This window comes from Mandrillus leucophaeus, unplaced genomic scaffold (assembly GCF_000951045.1).
Source record: "Mandrillus leucophaeus isolate KB7577 unplaced genomic scaffold, Mleu.le_1.0 Scaffold445, whole genome shotgun sequence".
Taxonomy (NCBI): Eukaryota; Metazoa; Chordata; class Mammalia; order Primates; family Cercopithecidae; genus Mandrillus; species Mandrillus leucophaeus.
In genome coordinates, this window is record NW_012104754.1 from 1,676,113 (window position 1) to 1,696,669 (window position 20,557).

Genomic DNA, 20,557 nt, shown 5'->3' on the forward strand with positions numbered 1-20,557 from the left:
GGTGGGTGACTTGGTTAACTGGGAACAAATTATAGAAGCGACAATGTGATGCGACCAGAAAGCAAACTGGAAGCTACTGAAAGGCTTGAGAAAGGGGAGAATGAGGTTAAAGCTTTGAGTCTTTAACCTCATTTGATTCGATGAATGAGTCTACCTGCAGTGTGAGAACATTAGCAAGTAAGTAAAGGGAGTCAGGAAATGATGACAGAAGCCTGAATTGTCAATGAACAGGACCTAGAAAAGGAATGAAGCAGTGAGACAGGTTTAGTGCAGATAGAGTTGAATTTTGCAAAGAAAGGAGATGTGAAAATGGAGCGAAAGGGGTGGGTCAGAGACAAACGTCACAGGCACTTGGCAGAAGAGAATGTGTGTAATGTAGAAATTTAACGGAGTTTGTAAAGGAAAACAAGAGCTTCTGTTTTTTGGTATTTTTGATAATTTTTGACATTTGAATTTGATGGCTGGACACACAATTTAAAATGTCGCAGAGAGAACAGAAGATCCATTGAGATAGTGCTGCTTTAAGGACATGACGTTTGTCTCTGAGGACCAAAGCCAGAGATGCTGGGAAGAAACAAAAGGGTGATATCTATGTCAAGCAAACTGGGCACTGACTGTTAACATCATGGCCATATTTCACATCCTCCCAAAACAAATCATTACAATCCACCAGGATGATGGGGTTACAGGCTGAACTGTTTATTCCCAAATTCCTATGTTGATATCCCAAGTCCTGGACCTCAGAATGCGACTGTGCTTTCAGGCAGAAATTTAAAGAGGTGACTGAGTTAAAATGAGGTCCTTAGGGTGGATCCTCATCCAATATGCCTCTAGGAAGAGGAGATGAGGGCACAGACATGCATGGAAGAAAGGCCCTGTAAGACACAGGGAGAAGATGGCCACGTTCTTGCCTCTGCAAGCCAAGAAGAGAGGACTCAGGAGAAACTTCCTCTGCTGACACCCTGATCTCTCTCAGTCTCCAGAAAACAAATTTCTGTTGTTTGAATCAGGCAGTGTGTGGTACTTTGTTATGGCTGCCCCAGGCACAGCTCATCAGGGCACGTGTGTGTGAGGGGTACTATACTCCAAATGGAATATAAACACAGAAACCAATGAACCCAGCTGAACAACAACACCCCGAGGTGGGTGGGGAAGAAAAGAACTAACCTAACTTTGAAAAAGAGCTTTTTGATTGTATACTGTAAAACCAAAGGAAAAAAACCTGTAAGTTTCTCGCAGGAGTATGGGTTAGCAATTCTGAAACTACTATAGTGAGAATGGGTGGAGTTGAGTCTTAAAGTCATAATTAGTTAAAAATGCAATTTCCAAACAGGAGAGGAAAAAAAAAGAACTTTTAGAATAGGACTGAACAAATAATTATATTCTGGAGAATGAAATCCAGGTGTCTTACTATCAAAGCAAGAGGTTACAAATGAGGAAAGGAAGGTTAGAATAAAGCCTTTGTTGACAGATTGCAGGTGGACATTTCAGTATGATGTAAACTCATATACACACATACAGGAGCCTAGTGGAGCTGTGAGAAGCGGGCCACCACCCCCTAGAACCCCAGAATGGCAGATCCACCGACACAGCTTGCACCGTGTGCCTGGAAAAGTTGCAGACAATGCCAGTCCATGAAAGCAACCAGGAGGGAGGCTGTGCCCTGCCAAGCCACAGGGGCAGAGCTGTCCAAGACAGTGGGAACCCACCTCTTATATCAGCATGACCTGGATGTGAGACATGGAGTCAAAGGAGATCATTTTTGAGTTTTAAGATCTGACTGCCCTGCTGTATTTCAGACTTGCATGGAGTCTGTAGCCCCTTTGTTTTGGCCAATTTCTTCCATTTGGAATGGCTGTGTTTACCCAATACCTATATCCCCATTGTATCTAGGAAGCAACTAACCTGCTTTTGATTTTACAGGCTCATAGATGGAAAGGACTTGCCTTGTTTCGGATGAGACTTTTGACTGTGGACTTTTGAGTTATTGCTGAAATAAGACGTTGGGGGACTGTTTGGAGAGTATAATTGCTTTTGAAAGGTGATGACATCAGATTTGGGAGGGGCCAGCGGTGGAATGATAGTTTGGCTGTGTCCCCACCCAAATCTCATCTTGAATTCCCACGTGTTGTGAGAGGGAACTGGTGGGAAGTAACTGAATCACGGGGGCAAGTTTTTCCCGTGCTGTTCTTGTGATAGTGAATAAGTCTCACAAGACTTGACGGTTTTAAGAAGAGGAGTTCCCCTACACAGGCTGTCTCTGGCTTTGCCTGCTGCCATCCATGTAAGATGTGACTTGTTTCTCCTTGCCTTCCATTCAGATTGAGAGGCCTCCACAGTCACGTGGAACTGTAAGTCCAATAAGCCTCTTTCTTTTATAAATTGCCCAGTCTCAGCAGCATGAAAACAGATGAAAACAAGAAGAGATGGAGATGGGGGCAGGGGAGGATGGAGGAGGAGAAACAGAAAATACAGATGTTTACGTACGCGTGGGTTGGTACACACACGTGTCTGCTAAGAGGGCCTCAATCCAAGCCAACACACAGCAACGAGCATACCTAGCACCCAAACCTTAGTTTCTAAGACCATTCTCCAATAAAAGGGACCAGGAGGGCTTCTTGGAGAAATGGCAGACTCCAGGGCTGTGGCAGGGAAAATACAAGATGAGCCTGGAACATCCTATAGTGCCAGAAGGTAAAGGAGTGCTCTAAAACAAGATGGGAACGTGTCAGAAGTTCACAGACAGGGCTCCTGAAAGGCACAGCTGGAACAATCTAAGACGAAAACAATGACAGCACTAGGTGAGGATCCACACAATAAGTATCCAGTGCTCCAACCGATATAGATAAAGAATGGAATACATAAAAAATGAGGCAGAGGGACACCTCTTATAGAAGAATTCCAACTGATAAATTCAGAAGGAATGAGGAAAATATGAAATACCATTAGGCAAGCACTACAGTGTTGTACGCAAGAACTACTGAGGGATGCCAAAATTAGAGGGTAAAGGTAGGATGAGACACAGAGTATTTGCACAGCTCAAAAGTATTTCCCCACAAGGTATTTATTAATTACAAAGAGAAAAACAGTACCTTTACAGTGGGGGAAATGCTGCAGATGCTACTGAGACAGTGAGGTGAAAGGGGGTCCCTGGAAACACTCCAGCCAGCCTGCACCTTGGGGTGGAGCCTTGGGAAGTCTGTGCCCTTTGCAGCGGGGAGGAGCCCGGCTTCTCCTCTTCCTGTGTGGAACCTGGGATTCCAACTGTGGGTGCTCTAGCAGGGAGTCTGGCCTCGTGGAGGATCCTTGTTTCCCCCTTTTTTTTTTCCCTTTTCACCCAATAAAACCCTGCTTTACTCAGCCTTGAAACCATCTGCGAGCCTACATTTTCATGGCCATGGGACGGATGAGGACCCCGTCTTTAGCTGAACTAAGTAAAAGTCCTGAGACGCTACTTTAGCCAGGTGACCAAGGTCCACACACCGGCAGGGAGACGTCTCAGGATACCCTATGCCCCTGACGTGATGCGCGGAGAAGGGCACAATAGTGTCAATGCTGTTCTTGCCCAAAATGCATGAGCTAAATTTAAGAGAAAACATTGCTTTATTTACTATTAGATAAACTCAAATTGGGAGGCATCCTATGAAAGGACCAGTATGCCTTAAAATTGTCAAGGTCATGAAGAAGAAAAAAGACTGAGGAGCTACTACAGATTGGAGGAAATTATTAGGTTGGTGCAAAAAGTAATTGTGCCTTTTGTCATCGAAATGGCAAAAACTGCAATTACTTTTGCATCAACCTAAATAAATACAATGTGGATTCTAAATTGGATATTAAGCCAGAAAGAGGACATGAAAGCAAAATCCAAGATAAGGCCCAGAGCTTAGTTAAGAGCATGCCCTGATTTTCATAACTGTATGTGAGATGTTACTATTGGGGGAGCTGGGTACAGGGTGTATAGAAATTCTCTGAACTATTTTTGTCACTTTTCTGTAGGTCCAAAATTATTTCATAATAGTTTTAAAAAATAAAAAAAACCTGAGTGTTGTGTTATTTAAATGCAAATAGCTAAAGAAACTGAGAGTATGAAAAAGTTACCAGAAAAAAGTAGGCAAAGTCAGAGAAGATCTTTGTGGAAAAAGAAACATATCAGACAAATTAAAGATCTGTGAATAAAGGGTTTATGATTATTGAAAAAAATGTACTGAAGGAACACAAGACAAAACATATTTTTTCCACATACTTTTGTGGGGCAAAAGCATGAACAAAAATTACAATAGTCAATCTTATTTTCATGAAAACAAAAGTATTTTTACTTAGATTAGTTGAAAAGCAGCTTTTATGGTCATGATCAAAGTTAATGCCCACAAAATTTACTTTTTATGTAGCCTTCTCTTGTAATAATTATTTCTCAACTATTTAAAATTTGGACTTCAATATTCAAGTGTCTGTTATTAATCTGCCCATAAAAAATGAGACAGGTCATTTTTGCCAAAAGGAGTCTAAAACAAAAGCAGTAAAAAGGATCAATAAACAAATGGTGCTTTAAAAATGAAGACTAGAAATACACTTAAGCCTCAAATTAAGATGAGCCAAAGGACCTGAAGTCTTTTCTGTTGAAATTATGATGCTTTTTGAAGAGTATTAAGCAATTAATATAGAATGAAAAGATCCTCAAAAGCAAAAGACTGGATATACAAAACAACATTAGCTGAATTCTGAGATTAGATCTTGAAGGATGTAGTGATTAGGAATATTATAATTTCCTCTATTAGAAGTGTTTTCTGAGACTTGATTAATACTGATAAAATTTCAGTATTCTACCTTGAAGTCAGTCCTCAAACCCCAATTATTAAAAGCAGCACACAGCTCTGCAGCTGAGGGTGCTCGGCTCCTGAAATGCCGTATCATTTTTTTAAAGTAGCAATGCTGGACTGTTTTCCTTTTGCCACCTCCCCGGCCCTCGTTTTCTTCCCCGTGCGTTTCCGCTCTGCACAATATGTCCACAGTGCTGGCTTCAAGCACAGCTGCACCACCAGGATGGAGTCTCTCAGGTTCCATGCACAAAGATACTCCTGTTCAGAGGAAGTTTTCTCCGGTTTCTTTACCCCACAGATAATACCTCCTGCTCTGGAGGGAAAGGGATGACGAAACCCTTGCTTCTTAGGGCTCCATTCAGCCCAGGAGTTCCTGCTGCTTTCTAGCACAGTTGCCAATCCACAAAAGCACCTTTATGGAGGCATTCAAACTCTTCATGTAGGTGCCAAGAATTCGATAGGCTCCTTTTCATTGCTTTATTTACTATCTTTTCACAAACTATGTGAGTTTTTCTCTTTCTTTAACAAAACAAACATTCAAATACTCCTTTTTTACATTTCACTTTAACTATGTGACATTCTCGTTTGCACCAGCATTGTGGATTATTTGCAGAACTGCAATACAATGTAGTAACCTCGCAAATCGTGTTTCTCAAAAAAGTAACAAAAACAACAGTGCTCAAAAAATTAAGAGCCATGTAGCTAACCCCTGACTGCCAGTATGTGCTTTTGATGTCCCAATTCTGTTAAACTTCAGAGAATGAGAGACAGGGTGCAAATTCATACGGTTGATGGCAGTGGGGAGCTGATAGGAAGCTGAATTCTTCAGCTCCGTTAAGGAACAGCGAAGGAGAAAAAGCAGCTGATTTTGATTTAGGGAAGGGGGCAGAATAACGGTTTTGGGGCAAAAATCTTTTACTCCTGGAAGCAAACTGATAAAGAAAACATGGCTTTTCCTTTGTGATTGCTTTTTCCACTTATTCACTCATACATAACATGCTCATTGTGAGTGAAGTTCTGTAATTAACTAGGGGAGGAGGAAGAGGAGAGATCTGGCCCCCAAAGATTAAAAAAGATTTCCATTAAGATGACTTCTCTGGGCAGTGGAATGCATTTGGAATTATTAGATCATAATTCAAACTGGAAAACTGGAACTTGATCCTTTTCATAGAGAGGAACTGTTGGAGGGCCCACAGCCTCTCACGAATGGGCAAAGCCAGAGTGCAGCAAACTTAGGACACCAGGTTCTAGAATCAGCTCTTCCATAAATGGTGTCTAGCCTTGGGCAACTGAGTTTGTCTCTATAGGCTCCAGCTTCCTCCCTGCACCAAAGGTTTCTTCCAACGTGCACGGACAGCAGAGGGTACAGTGGCTAAGAACTTGAACTCTAAAGTCTGACTGCTGTTTTGAAATTCTTACTTTACATCCCCTGCTGTGTTTGGGTACGTGATTTTTCTGTGCTTCCTTTTCTTACCCTAAAATGGGGATGATAATGGTGCAGTCTACGTTGTCATGAGGGTATCTTGAGGGTGGAACGTAGAGAACAGGGCTGTGGCTGGCAAAGGCAAGTCCTCACCCCGTGCTCTCTGTTACTACTGTTAATTTCTTAAGGCTCCAGTGGCCCCCTTGCTACGGGCTGAAGTGCGTCGCCCTAAAATCCATGTTGAAGTTCAAATCCCCAGTACCTCAGAATGTGACTGTATTTGGAAACAAGGTCTTCTAAGGAGGCGATTAAATTAAAATGAGGCTCTCAGGGTGGGTGCTGATCCAACCTGACCGGTGTTCTTACAGAAAAGGAAATGGGGAGACAGACAGCTATACAGAGAATCGGCAAGAGGGTGGCCATCTGCAAGCCAAGGACAGAGGCCCCAGAGGAAGCCAACCCTACTGACTCCTTCTAGACTTCTGGCTTGCAGAACTGTGAGAGAATAAATGTCTGTTGTTTAATCCCCCAGGCTCTGGGATTTTGCTATGGCAGCCAGCAGATGAATACACCCTTCTCCCCCTTTTGTTAATAAACTGCTCCACGATCCAGGACTGAAATGATCTGAATGTTTTTAAGACAGTAGGAAACAAATCTATATCTAAGAACAGAACTTTAATATTCTTCCCTTCTAGCATTCAAATTCTACACACTCACGAAAATGGGTGGGGAAGAGAACAGACGCGACTGAACACACAGGGCTTCATTTCTTGAGAGAAATAATAAAGAATTCTAGAGCCGCAGTGCAATGCAGCCAAGGCAAATGAGCCTGTTTACTGTCCTCTCAAATGTTTGAAAGGACCTTCAAATAGCAAACACCTTGGGGGCCCTGTCCTACATTTGGCTAGAAAGGTTTCAGGAAGATGCCCCCTGAGTAGTCTGCGATGTGGAATGACCAACTGTCTGAAGTCTGAGGTGTTCCAGCCACTGTTGGTCAGACCACAATGAAGCAGGGCAGACCCTGAACACGTCTCAGAAGCCCCAGGCAGCCAGCCCAGCGTGAGCCACGCAGAACCCCAGGAAGGGGCGTGAGGACATTCTCCTGGGAGAGGTGGTCACGGGGGCAAGAGCTCAAAGGGTAGCCTCCTGCCCCCATGCCCTTTTCTGTCCCCTTCAAAACTCTTCCACAGTGTCAGGAAGGAAGGAAGGTAGATTTGGGAGAGCTTTAAAAACTGTCTTACTCAAAATTCAGGCCAGGTGCAGTGGCTCATGCCTGTAATCCCAGCACTTTGGGAGGCCGAGGCAGGCAGATCACCTGAGGTCAGGAGTTCGAGACCTGCCTGACCAACACAGTGAAACTCCGCCTCTATTAAAAATATAAAAATTATTCGGGTGTGGTGGTAGGTGCCTGAGGTCCCAGCTACTCGGGAGGCTGAGGCAGGAGAATCCCTTGAACTCGGGAGGCAGGGGTTGCAGTGAGCCGAGATCGCGCCACTGCACTCCAGCCTGGGTGACAGAGCAAGACTCTGTCTCAAAAAATAAGTAAAATAAATAAACAAAAAATAAAATAAAACAAAATTCACTGCGAAATGTTTGTGGTAAGAAACTGAATCCTTCAGAAAGAGCGGAGATTATACGGAGGCTCCAAGGCCCGTTAGGAGAGCCATCAGCAGCCCGGCCTTGTGAATGTATCTCTCGCAACTGCACAGCTTGGATTCATGAAGAACTTTGCAAGGATGGAAGGCATACGGGGCACCACGAAAGCTATTTTATACACATACTGAGGGAAGAGAAGTTACTTGCTCTTTGGAAATCACTGCCATTCATTTTTTATGTGGAGAATCTCTAAAATAAAAGTGCAGAAATGTTGATGAAAGATTATTTACATAAATATTTCATTGCATGCTCTGGTAATTCTGTGGGAAAACATCCATCCAAACCTCACCTCCCAGACAGGTCACACAGAGACTCAAGCTTTAATTTATATGAATGTATTTAAAGTGGCACATTCAAAAAGGCCTATTTATTTATTTATTTATTTTGCTATTTGGGTAAAAAATTAAAAAAAAAAAAAACACCACACAAATATCATTACATGCAAAGTTTTACTGTGATTTTTTCTCCCCATAAATGCATTTAACCCACCAATTCTACGAAGTCTATCTTCCAGACACACCTGCACATGGACCAAATGATACTTATGCGAGGGTATCCCCCGCAGCGCTGTTTATAGCAGTGAACAGGCTGGTCCCAGCCCGATGTCCCTGCACAGTGCATGAATTAATCACTAAGGCACACACACACACATGAAGTACTGCACATTGAAAAAAAAATGAGGCAGGTCTCTAGGTACCGGAATGGGGTCAAGGGATAACAGCCAGGGGCAAAATATGCCACCTCTCATGTCAGGAAAAGGAGGGAGAAATGCATATCTATTCACTTATTTACACATGCCTAACAAACAATGGAAGCACAAGCTAGAGATGAATAAAAATGGTTATCTGTACCTGGCACGTGGGGTTGTGGGAACAAGACTTCTCAGTTTATATTGCTTCATGTCTTGTTTTTTGAACCATGTAAAATATCTAAACATAACTTGTAAGTCTTAAAAATTTTTCTTTCTCTTATTTAGAAAAAAGTTCTCAATGTGGGTGGGGTGTCTGAAATTGTATGTGAAAGTTTTGTGCCTATGTGCATTTTCTGGAATAGGTACCAGAGCTCCCATAAGATTTGTTCGGGGACACATGACAAAGACTTCCAAGGCCTGCTGCTTCTAAATTAGCCAGAATAATTTAAGGCATTTTCCCTTCTCTTTGCATTTTCAGCTCAGCTATCAGGACCTGTAAAACATTCCGTGTATGGGAAAGTCAGCCCAAGGAGGACAATATAATCACAGAATCTCATCTCACGCTTCTCTGAACACAGAAAGGAACATAAGGCAAGAGCCAAGCCACACTCGGGTCTGTTCAGCACACACTTCTCCGTCAGTGCCTGGCTGCTGTGTTATCAGGTGTCCTCAGAGCCATGAGCTGCTAAACACTAACAGGAAACAAGCTGAGACCGACCCTGCGGAATTATATGATTGTTCCCCTCCAGAACACCATTTATTCATTTTCAAGACACTTAATGAAAAACAGCAAGCTGGACTTTTAAACCATCTCTTACCCAACAAATCATCTCTCTGTAATTTTTCACAGCTTCTGCAAATGCTAACTAGAGTGAACAAATTTAAAAGGGAACCCCGTTTGTGTAGTAAGTAGCAAAGTCTGATGCCTACGAAATGTCAGAACGGAGGCAGTAAAGGAAGTCCAGCGTCCAGAGAGCGAGAGGCAGGAGAGGACGCAGCGGCCCGGTACCTGTGCGGCCCTTCTTGGCCCATGAGTCACCCCCGCAGGGCCTGTCTCATTTTTCCCAGGAGCTCCTCGATGATTTTACTGCTTTCCCTAAACACTAGGGTCATGGCCATTTACAGCAAGTGTGGGAAGACCGTTTCTCATTGTTTATGACTGTGCTATATATATAATTTTGTGATGATCTAATATGGATAGTGTCAATACCTGCTCGTGGATTTTTCCTGTTTTAATAAACACTTTAATGTAAAGTTGGAACATGAAAATACCTCAAACATAAAGCACTCAACAGAGTAATGGCCCACTTGTGTGGCTCTGTAATTATATGCTACATAGAGAACGCTCCTTAATCACAGGTCTCAGATTGATCTCTCTGTCTTGGCTGCACAGTGCTCAGGAAAGGGACAGCGTCCTTGTTTTAAAATTCTTGGTGTAACTCCATGTTCTTTGGTCTTTCTTCCCACAGGAGTTGACATTAGCAGCTGTTCGAACAGAATACAACTGCTCTTTTCCAAGCTAATTAAAAAACATGTATATAGATTTCTCAGTGTATGTATTTTTAAGAATGTGTAGGCAGATACGGGTTTGAAATGCCTAGGCATTAGTGTGCTTGGGGTGTGTTTCTGATCACAGTGGCAATGGGGCATGAAGCAAATGTCTAAATATACCTGAATCACGATATATTCGACTAAACTTTTTAATGTCACTAAACTCTTCTTAATACCCTATATTTTTGGAAAACTTACTAGGTCACCGAAATGTGGTAAGCAGTTTCAGTCTCATATGACTGGGGAGACTCAGATTCACCTTTGGGGCAGATCATTTCATGACCTGGGAAAGACCACATTAAGGGTGAACAAATTTAAACCAAGTCCTCCGAAAAACACCTGGAGAAATGTAGAGGCCTCGGAAGGACGAGCTCTGTGTTTGGTCGCAGAGGCTTCTGTGAAGGTAGAGAAGAACCTCGGTCTCCCCAAAGCTGGAGTTTTTGGGTGGTGAGGCAACAGGGACTTTCTCTGCTCCGTGTGTGGCTGGCTCTTGTGTTGGTGGCTGTGTGTGTCTGTGGCATGAATCCAACTCAAGTCAGAGCAGGCACCAAAAAGCCACCCAGGCCCGGCTTTTGTGGCTCAGCCTGGACTGTCCATGGGTCATTTCAGACTATGTGACTTCCACCAAAGAACTGGCTGACATGGGATACCTCCATCCAGACGTGACTGCCCAGGTGAGAATCCAGGACAAGACCACAGCCCTGTGGGTAGAGGTGAGGCTCCCCTCCGAGGAGGGCATCCCTCTGTCAACTGCGCTGGGTGGGCTGGTGAAGGGCTTTTCTGTCCTGGCACCTTGGAAAGTGGTTGGAGGGGTGAGGTTGTCTCTGGTAACTGGTTGTATTCTGAGCAGGGAAACGGCACTGGTGTATCCCCCATGCTGGGGTTGGCTGGGAGAGCAAGCAGTGAGGCCTGGGCTGGGAGGCAACAATGGCAACCTGGACTCTTCTCTTCCATCATCTGCAAACTCTGTGAAAGTCCTGTCACCTTGTCTCATCTGTGCCATGGGGTGTGAAGGGGACATGTGAGCTCAGGGGACAGACCGGCCTCCTCTGATCTGCACGGGGGGAAGGACGGTGGTGGGGCCGCTGGCCAACAGGCTAAGCCGTGACCTCACCAGGCCAGATGTTTAGATGAGGGGCTGCAGAAAGGGGCGGGGTGAGGAGGCAGTCCTGGAGGGAGGACAACAGGGGCACACAGGCACTGTCATTTGGGTGTTGATGGAAACACGCCCTGGCTTTGCAGTCACGCTGTGCTTACCCTCGTGTTCACCCGCTAGAATGTGACGCAGACGAAGCTCCCAACCTCCAGGCATCGGGCCTGGCACATTCACTCACTCATTCATTCATTCATTCATTCATTCATTCAAAAAAGTGACAAGTGATTCTCAGGAGTAACCCCGGTAAAAAAGCTGTGTGCATTTCTAGGAACTCTGAGTAACAGTCCCAGCAAATAAATAAATCTATATAAAGTGTATACCTTTAAAGTTACAAAGCAAACAAAAAACTCCCAGAACTCAACAACAGGATTACAAATGAACTGCACTCACTTCCCCACGACCGCCCATGCCGAGAGTCTCCCGCTGAGCAGTTCGGCCATGTTTACAGGGCTCAGTGCAAAGCTCTCCCTGCAACCCTCCGCTCCCATCTCCTCCGCTTCTCCCTGGCTCTCTCGGTGCCGGCCATCTGCGGACACTCGCTGCTTTCTCTACCGAGCCTACTGTTTAAAACACCTGTGTTGTCTGCAGTTCCTCTACCCCATTTTTAAGTTCAACAGTATATCTGCAACCATCATTCCTGTCACAATCTGTTTAAGGTGCTTTCAGTGAGTTTCTGGACAGCTCCTTGTGGGTCTTCAGTGTTCCTTGGAGTTCATCTAACTGGACTTTTTCAGCTGCCCTGATGGGAGCCTCTGTGTGGAAATAGTTGCTAACTAGACCAAGATTTATTCTGCTCTCTCCTCCCCTCCATGGACTCACTGAATACATTTATTTCTTTTCATGAGGATTTTGTATTTGCATTTGATGAGATGAGATGGGGACTGTTAGGTAGGGGTGAGTGAGTGGGGAAAAAAGCCCCTTTGTTACCTGACGCACAGCTCCAAGAGGGGAAGGTGTATAGGAGTGCATGTGTGTGCACGTGTGTGTGTGTACATGTGCATGTATGAGACAAAAGGTCTTGTTGGACATGTGAGGAAGCTGGATTTCATTCTCTGACCAATAGAAAGTCACCGAAGAAATTTAAGCAAGAGAGTATGGTAACATTTATGTTTTAGGTAAAACGAAAAAGGGCAAGAAGTGAGGTTGGGCGATCAGGTGGTAAGAGTAATGGTGGAAATGAAAAGAGAACATATTTGAAATATATTATTGAGATAAAGTTAACAAAATTGAGTGGGCAGCCTCAAAAAATTAAAAATAGAATTACCATATGTCTTAGTCCATTCCTGCTGCTATAATAAAATACCTTAAACTGGATAACTTAAAAAACACAGAAATTTATTGCTGACAGTTTTTGAGGCTGGGAAGTCCAAGATCCAGGCACTGTCAGCGTTAGTATTTGAAGAGGGCCTGCTCCTCAAAGATGGTGCCTTCTGTGCCCTCACATGGCGGAAGGACAAAAGGGCTCCTTGGGCCTCTTTTGTAAGGGTAGTAATCCCATTCTCAAGGGCTCTGCCCTCATGACCTAATTGCCACTCAACAGCCCACCTCTTAATACCATCACATTGGGGATTAGATTTCAACACATGGATTTTGGAAGGACGCAAACATTCAGACAACAGGACCATATGATCCATCAGTTGCACTTCTGGGTATACACCCAGAAGGGCTGAAAGGAGGGGCTTGACGAGATTACTTGTACACCCATGTTCATAGCAGTGTTATTCACAAGAGTCAAAAGGCAGAAGCAACCCGAGTGCCCATCAGCAGATGAATGTTGAACTCAATGTGGCATCTGCATATGAGGGGATGCTATTCAGCCTTAAAAAGAAAGGAAGTTCTGACACAGGTCAGAACATGGAATCTTCTACAAGAAATAAACCAGTCCCAAAAGGACAAAACTACATGACTTCTACTCACATGAGGCACCTACAACAGTCAAACTCATGGAGACAGAAAGGAAAGGGGCAGTGCCAGGGGCTGGGAGGAGAGAGTGGAGGGTTTTGATCAATGGGCACAGAGGTTCAGTTCTGTAAGGTGGATAAAGAGTTCTAGAGGTGAATGGTAATGACGGCTGCACAACAGTGTGAAGGTACTTAATGCCACTGATCTGTAGATTTAAGAATGGTTAAGACAATACATTTTGTTATGTGGAACTTACCAGTTTCTAAAAAATGTGGTGGGCAGTGGAGAGACCCTCATGTGTGTTGGCCATGTTCTTGGGTGAACAAGTGGGGAGATGGTGGGAGAGGGAATCTGAATACTTTAGATTTGAAAAAGTTGCTAAGACAGTCAAGTGGAGAAGTAAACTATTCAAGTGGACAAGAAAACCGTTGGGAGAGAGCGTGGAGAGAAGCAAGGAGAGCTTGGAGAAAAGCAGGGTGGACCCAAAGAAAAGTCAACATTTCGGATAGTTTAGAATGAAAATATGTCTCTTTCTCATTTTTAACTTGAGTTAGAGAAAATGCCCCATTTTATTAATAGCAATCATGTATCACTACACTTATGAAAGACAGTCCCTGCGTCTTCTCTTCACTGCTTGCAGCCGGTCTGGTCAAGCCTGAGAGCTGATTCTGCTAGTGCCCACTGGAGTTGTGGTAAACTATGGGGGACTGTTTTTGGCAGATTTTACCATAGTAAAATGTAGCATCCTGAGTTAAAGCCCCTGGGTTTAGAGGCTCAAGTCACCCACAAGCAAAAGGTTTTATTTCTCATGGTTTTTTTCCCCTTAATTTTCTCATTCACTGCAGATGACTCATACTCTGAACTTCTTCGAAATAAAATGCAGGTACTGAACCATACTTTTTCTCTATCCAAAGGAGAAAAAACTTTAAAATTGTGAATGACTTTTAGAGTGGTAAAGGCTAATTTTTATAAGTGGGTGTTTTCTTCTAGACATATTGAAAGCACGAGCAAAAAGGCCACCTGTCATCACGTTATGGGTTGGTGTAAGGAAACGGTAGTTTTGAATCGGCCTTTGCTCATAAAGCCTTCTAAGAAATCTGAACTCAGAATGGCAGAGCTGGCAAGGCCCTGGGAGGCCACCTGCACCCACCCTGTCTCAGGCCTCCTGACGGGAAGCCCGCGCCTGCAAGCTCACCACTCACTCCTCCCTTGCCAACAAAAGGTCTCTTCTTAAAGCCCACTTCATTTTATTTATGTACTTCTTAGAGATGAGGTCTCACTCTGTTGTCCAGGCTGGAGTGCAGTGATTTGATCATAGCTCACTGTAGCCTCAAACTCCTGCTTAAAGCCTTATTTTAGCAAAAAAACAATTCCATGGAGGCTGAGGGGGGCCTTCCAGATTCAACTGCGCATGGCAAGGGCTCTGGGCAGCGGCAGTGCAGGACACAGGATTCGGCTTCGCATGGCAAGGGCTCTGGGCAGCGGCAGTGCAGGACACAGGCCACGGGGTGGTTTTCCAGACGTCTCGAGTGAGAAGTGTGACGGAAGGCCCTCCCCAGGCCAGGGTACGAACTCCTGTCCCACCCTCAAAACACTATCGGTCCAAAAGACTCATGCTGGGCACTCTAGAAAGGCATCCGACAGAGAGCGAGAGATGCTCGTTTGCCCAGGTTCGCGACAAGACTATTCTGCTCTTTCCTGGCTATTTTTCCTGCCGATCACGCTGGAGCTAAATCCCCAGGGACCATTGTGTAGGGTGACTCTTGGTTGGGAAGAAAGGGAAAAAGTGAAAAAAGCAGGGCAGCGTAGGGCAAAGAGGATGTTTTGACCTGGTCTCGTTGGAAATATACACATTCTTGATATCTGTTTACTTCCTGTGACCAAGACTGTAATAGATAGATAAGAGTGACAAGTTTTACAAGTTGAGACAATGCAAAGGGAAGAGAACTTGGATTTACTGAGTCATCAACAATGGTGACATGACACCAATTTCAACAGTGAGCCCACATGCTACATATGCTACATGCTTGAGTGGAAGAGAGTGAAGGGAGGTGAGTGGGCCTCAGCCCGGAATGCACTGGAGACTTGCTGGAGGCACAGACACAAGCTCCAGACCTAGGCCCCAGCCCCAGAGCCTCTGAGGTAACGGCAGACAGCATAAACGACCAACAGAAATAAGACTGCTGGAGCACACAAGGGTTTGCTGAACCCTTATTCAATCCTGCTATGCCCAGCATCTGTTTAATTCATGACCAAGATGCTGAGATGGAGGAAGGACGGCCAGAGCAAGAGCAGAAGGAGCCATCAGACACGAAGGCTGGCTGGCCCAAAGGATGCCGGGACATGCTTCCAAAGCAAGCTTTGTTCACAAAACAGAAGGCATTTTTTAAAGAGACGGGGTCTCGCTATGGTACCCAGGCTGGTTTTGAAATGCTGGCCTCAAGTGATCCTCCCACCTCAGCCTCTTGAGTAGCTGTGATGACAGGTGTGTGCCACCACACCTGGCCACAAGATAGCATTTCTCAATGGAATGATGTTCACAGCAGAGTCCTGTTTCAGACACAAAATTATCTCCTTGAAAAACAAATTGTGTAATTAAATTTCTTGTTCATTTAAAATGAGCTGTATTTTTATCCTCTCCCAAATCATTTTAAGGATACATAGCTGACAAAAGAAATCTGGTCTTCATAAATTCCATGAATTCTCAGTGTCCGACAGACTTCCAAGTCTAGCCCAGCTTCAAAACCACTACGTGAACCTGAGCACTGCTCATCATGAGTCCCGGACCCTTGTTGGCTGATCTGAGTAATCAGACTCATTAGCTTACTATTCTCAAGCAAATAGATAGTCATTTGACCTTAATAGGCATGTTTTTTACATTCAAGGTAAAAATGTAAAAGTTGGATCAGGGTGTTATGAAAAAATTACTGAAGCACTAAGGCTGAGAAAATGTAGAGAAACTAGAATTGAATGAAGGTGCTCTTTCCTCCTGCCTAGAAGGTCAGAGCAGTAAAAGTCAGAGATATGTAGGAAACTAACTTTAATAGCAAGTGACAAGAGGCAAATCTGTAAAGCCAGTTCCACACTGTCCTTGAGTTCTGAAGCGAGGGTGAGGCAAGGCAGCCTGAACATCTGATACCGGGGGGGGTCTCACCCAGCTGCCAGAATGATGCACGCCATGGTGTGCAGAGAGGGGCCATGTTTAACTTGCTCGCTGCATATCCTTCAAGTCTGAACAGCTCTTATACTGAAAAGAGGCTCAAAAGGAGAGAGTGGATGGGCAAAAGCATGTGGATGGCTGGCATGGACACGTTGGCACATGCCAATGTCTTTCCGGTCGCGGGGACAGCACCCCTCTGCACACACAGGGCAGGAGAACGGGGAGGACTGTGGGGCTGAGCAGAGGCAAGCCTGGGTCTCTGCTTCCCAGGGGGCAGAGGCCTCCTGCTCCTGCGGTTCCTATGGCTTTTGTTGGACTCCACGTCTAAATTCTCATCCCTTATTGCCTGACTTTTTGATGATGGCCTCTGTCTCCTAAGATTCTGGTCAAGCTGCCTAGTTTCCTGGATGTGGACATCACCCATGCCCTACCGCTTCCTACCCTTGTGGTTGAAGACGCCCTCCATTTCCATGTTACTTCTGACCCACATCTGCTGTCTGTTGCTGTGCAGTTCCTAACACTGCAAGGGAACAAACATTCTTTTTTTTTTTTTTTTTGAGATGGAGTCTTGCTCTGTTGCCCAGGCTGGAGTGCAATGGCACGATCTCTGCTCCCTGCAACCTCTGCCTCCTGGGTCCAAGCGATTCTCCTGCCTCAGCCTCCCGAGTAGCTGGGATTACAGGTGTCTGCCACCACGCCTGGCTAATTTTTTGTATTTTTAATAGAGACGGGGTTTCACCGTGTCGGTCAGGCTGGTCTGAACTTTTGACCTCAAGTAATCCACCCGCCTCAGCTTCCCAACGTGCTGGGATTACAGGCGTGAGTCACCATGCCTGGCTGGGAACAAACCATCTTATGAGTTTCCTTGCATTACAGGAAATAAATAAATAAATACATAAATAAATAAAAAAGGGAAATAAGAAAAAAAATGGATACAGTTCTGAGCCCCTAACCACTGGCTGGCGTAAGTTCACAGCAGGTCTTGCTCATTAAGAAGCACCTTCTTGGTAAACATAGGGCATTAGAGGGTTTGTGCGGGGCAGAGAGTGACTTTTCAGGTACAAGAATGTCAGAGAGTATCATAGAGGAAAAGCAAAATGGTACAACATAGCAACATTCAAAAACCCAACCTCCACCAGAAGTTTTCCGGACAAAGCCAAGTGTGATGAATGCTTAGTTCTTTCGCCTTGGCTAGCCTGCAACTGCGCACACCAGGAAGTAAGGAACACACCGCAGGAGAGGCACGTGCAGAAGAAACCCTTCAGAACAAGTGTTATTTGAGGCATGCTTAAGTTCACCAGGGCTCCTCTGCAGAACAGACTGATTTCAGGAAAAGCTGTGCTTTATTTTCAACTCAAATTCAAGGACTTATACTGATGCAACTTTAGAAACATTCTGGCAACAGGCTAAAAGCCAGCATGGCCCAGATCGCTAAACGCAAAGCCTCCATGCGGCGAAGCCCACCGCTGTTCCACATGCATGGGCAGCATCAGCAGACGTGGAAGTGGACACCTTTGGCTTTTGGCCAAAGTCTGAAAATCCTCTGCCTTTCTCTTCGGATTTCTGGAGAAACAACAGCCTAATTCTTCCTGTTTCTTACCGAGGTAACAGTAAACTCACATTTAGGCCCTGAGAAATCCGGAACATGGCTTGGCCTATAATTAATCAGGAGAGCTGATTAGTAGCTGTTTTCTCTTGCAGCTTCATTAGCTCCCCGGAATGACTCACCCTCTGGAGCCAGGGGATGGCCTCCAAGAGGCGTCATGACACACAGAAGAAGGTACAGATGATAAAGGAAGGAAGCAACTGGAATGTTCCGAAATCAGTGTTCTTCTCTAAACTGATGTCGTATCTCACTACACCACCCTGGAAGTGAGGAGATCACTCATTATTTCTGAATCATGGGTGAAATCCTCATTTCCTCTTCAGGTGCTGATGGACTGGAAATGCCCAGAGAGTCAGTGACCATGTGCTGAAGGCACAGCTGACAAGGAAGCTCATGAACATTGACAGGAGCAGAGGCGCAGAGACAGAAGGCTTCAGGGCCACTTCCAGTAGGCGTCTGCCACCCATGCCCTGACTCCTACCTTTGTGGTTGAAGATGCCCTCCATTTCCATGCTACTTCTGGAGTGGGCGATGCACAGTGAGCCACAGGGGACCAGGCCTTCGGCCGCTGGGGAGCGGTCAGTGGTCCGCACCAGACACCAGTCAGGCTTGTCGTGCGGCCGCTCCAGAACTTCCACGGTCTGGCCCCGTCGGATGGTCAGCTCGTTGCTGTTGCAAGCGGTGAAGTCGTGGATCACCACTGTCAGCTCACAGCCACCGGAGAGCTGAGGGGAACAGAGGAAGAGAGCACAGGTCAGCCAGTGTGAGCCATGGTGCCTTCAGGCACAGCTGGGAACTCCGTGAGGTGGGTGGAGAGCCTCCCCTGCCCCGGTGTGAGCTGAGTGCTCCAAGGCTGTGCGATCACTGTGCTCCCCAGATGAAAATACGATTTTTCATAAGAGCTTCCAAATTTCTTGAACCTTAGACATTCTATTTCCTTCCTCACAAAGTGGTATTATATATACACTCATCTTTTAACTTACGGCAAACTGAAAGAAACTCTGCTTGAAGGCTATTTGGGGGATTATCATGAAATATGGTGATAAAACGAGATAAAGTTCTGCTCCAAATTTCTGTTCCGACCCAGTGTTGGGTGTCCCATGCTTTGGAGTATGCAGGCTCTTTAAGCATCCCTTGGGTCAGGAAGGACGCAGCCACAAGAAGGGGACTGAACAGGCAGCGTGCTACGACCCTGAAACCGAAACAAAGCATGCCTGCCTGTCTTCAGAATCCTTCCAGCGCCCCCTCCTGCTTGTCCAGGGCTCCCCTTGGTGTGACTCCCGAGGCCCTGTGGTCTGCCCTCAGATTCCTTCCAGGCTCCCCTACTCCAGGCCTCAACACGCAGCAGCCACCACAGGCTCTGCAGACATTGGCTCGTTTCCCAGAGGTCCTGGATTTTCTGGCCTTCGGTTCCTCCAGCCTGACGTTCCTTTCCCTCCTTCTCTCCTTTTACCACGCTCACTCCCACCTACGCCTGCTGAAACTCTTCCGGGCCTTAGAAGCTCATCCATAAACTCTCTAACGACACATACCCCATGGCCTCTGCCGGTAAAACAAGTGCATGGTCTTCTCATGACTGTCTGCTTCAGATGGCCTGAGCCCTGGTGTGTGTTCCCTTAGACTGTAAACTCCGTGGGGACAGGGCTCATGTGCTCATTAACATCCTCCTACCTAAGAATCTTTTCGTTTTTTTTCTACATAAGAATCCTGAGAGCAGCTCCTGGTCTCTGCACTGTCCCAGGTTCTGTCTCTGCTGTTTCTCCACTGTCCCCCTGCATGGGCTCTTCAACCACACCCTCAAGCTGACTCCTCCCACGCTCGCGTCCCAACCGCGGACGGCTTCCGGTCCCTGCTGAGCAACTGGATGCTTCCCTGGCCCCCCAGTGCAGAGTCTAGGACATGACTCATGATGCCCTCCCACCCCCTAACTCTCTTTTTCTTCTGCTGTTGCCTTTTGGGTAACAGTATCACCATCAAGTCACTCAAGCTAAACAAACCCCACTCTCCTCCCTCCAAATGCTGTGGAGCAGACGTTGGGCAGCTCTCCGATCACTTCCTTTCTCCGCACTCCCATACCAATCACTTCACTGGATCCCACAGGGGCTCCTGAGCGGCCTCCCTGACAGACTCCAGGTTCTCCTTCCAAGCCATCTAAACACTGCTGGCAGGAGACCTTCTAAAAACACATCATCCTCTTATGCAAAACCCTCACACACAAAGGCCTTAGCATAGGATGCAAAAGTCCCCCCAGCGGCCAGAAGCACCTCCTTCTTCCTCCTGAGGGGTCCTGCCTGTAAGTGGCCCATACCATCCCTTTTGCTGAAAGCCCCCCCGTCCCCTCTATTCTAAGCTCCCCACTGGCTCTAAGAGGTCCCTCTCGTGCCTGTCCTCCATGGCACCTCAATTCTGAAGTGAGCCGTGCCTGGAGTTACACATGTGTGTGTCTGCCCTCATCACCAGAAGCAGGTTCACCCCACTCTTCTGTGAACTTTCCATCCTTGGACTAGGAGGGCGGAGATGGGGCTGGGCACACTCACCCTGAGTCCCCCAGTGCCAATGGTGGTAGGCATGTGGCTTAGAGAAGCGGTTAGGAGT

General features: G+C 45.8%; 1 protein-coding gene across 1 annotated transcript in view; it reads right to left on the reverse strand.

Moving 5' to 3' along the window:
• TRIO (trio Rho guanine nucleotide exchange factor) overlaps positions 1–20,557 on the reverse strand; it is a 283,878-nt gene that overhangs the window by 94,088 nt on the left and 169,233 nt on the right. Inside the window, 1 exon segment of the mRNA XM_011994189.1 lies at positions 18,444–18,687. Within this exon segment, the coding sequence (XP_011849579.1) occupies positions 18,444–18,687 (244 nt within the window).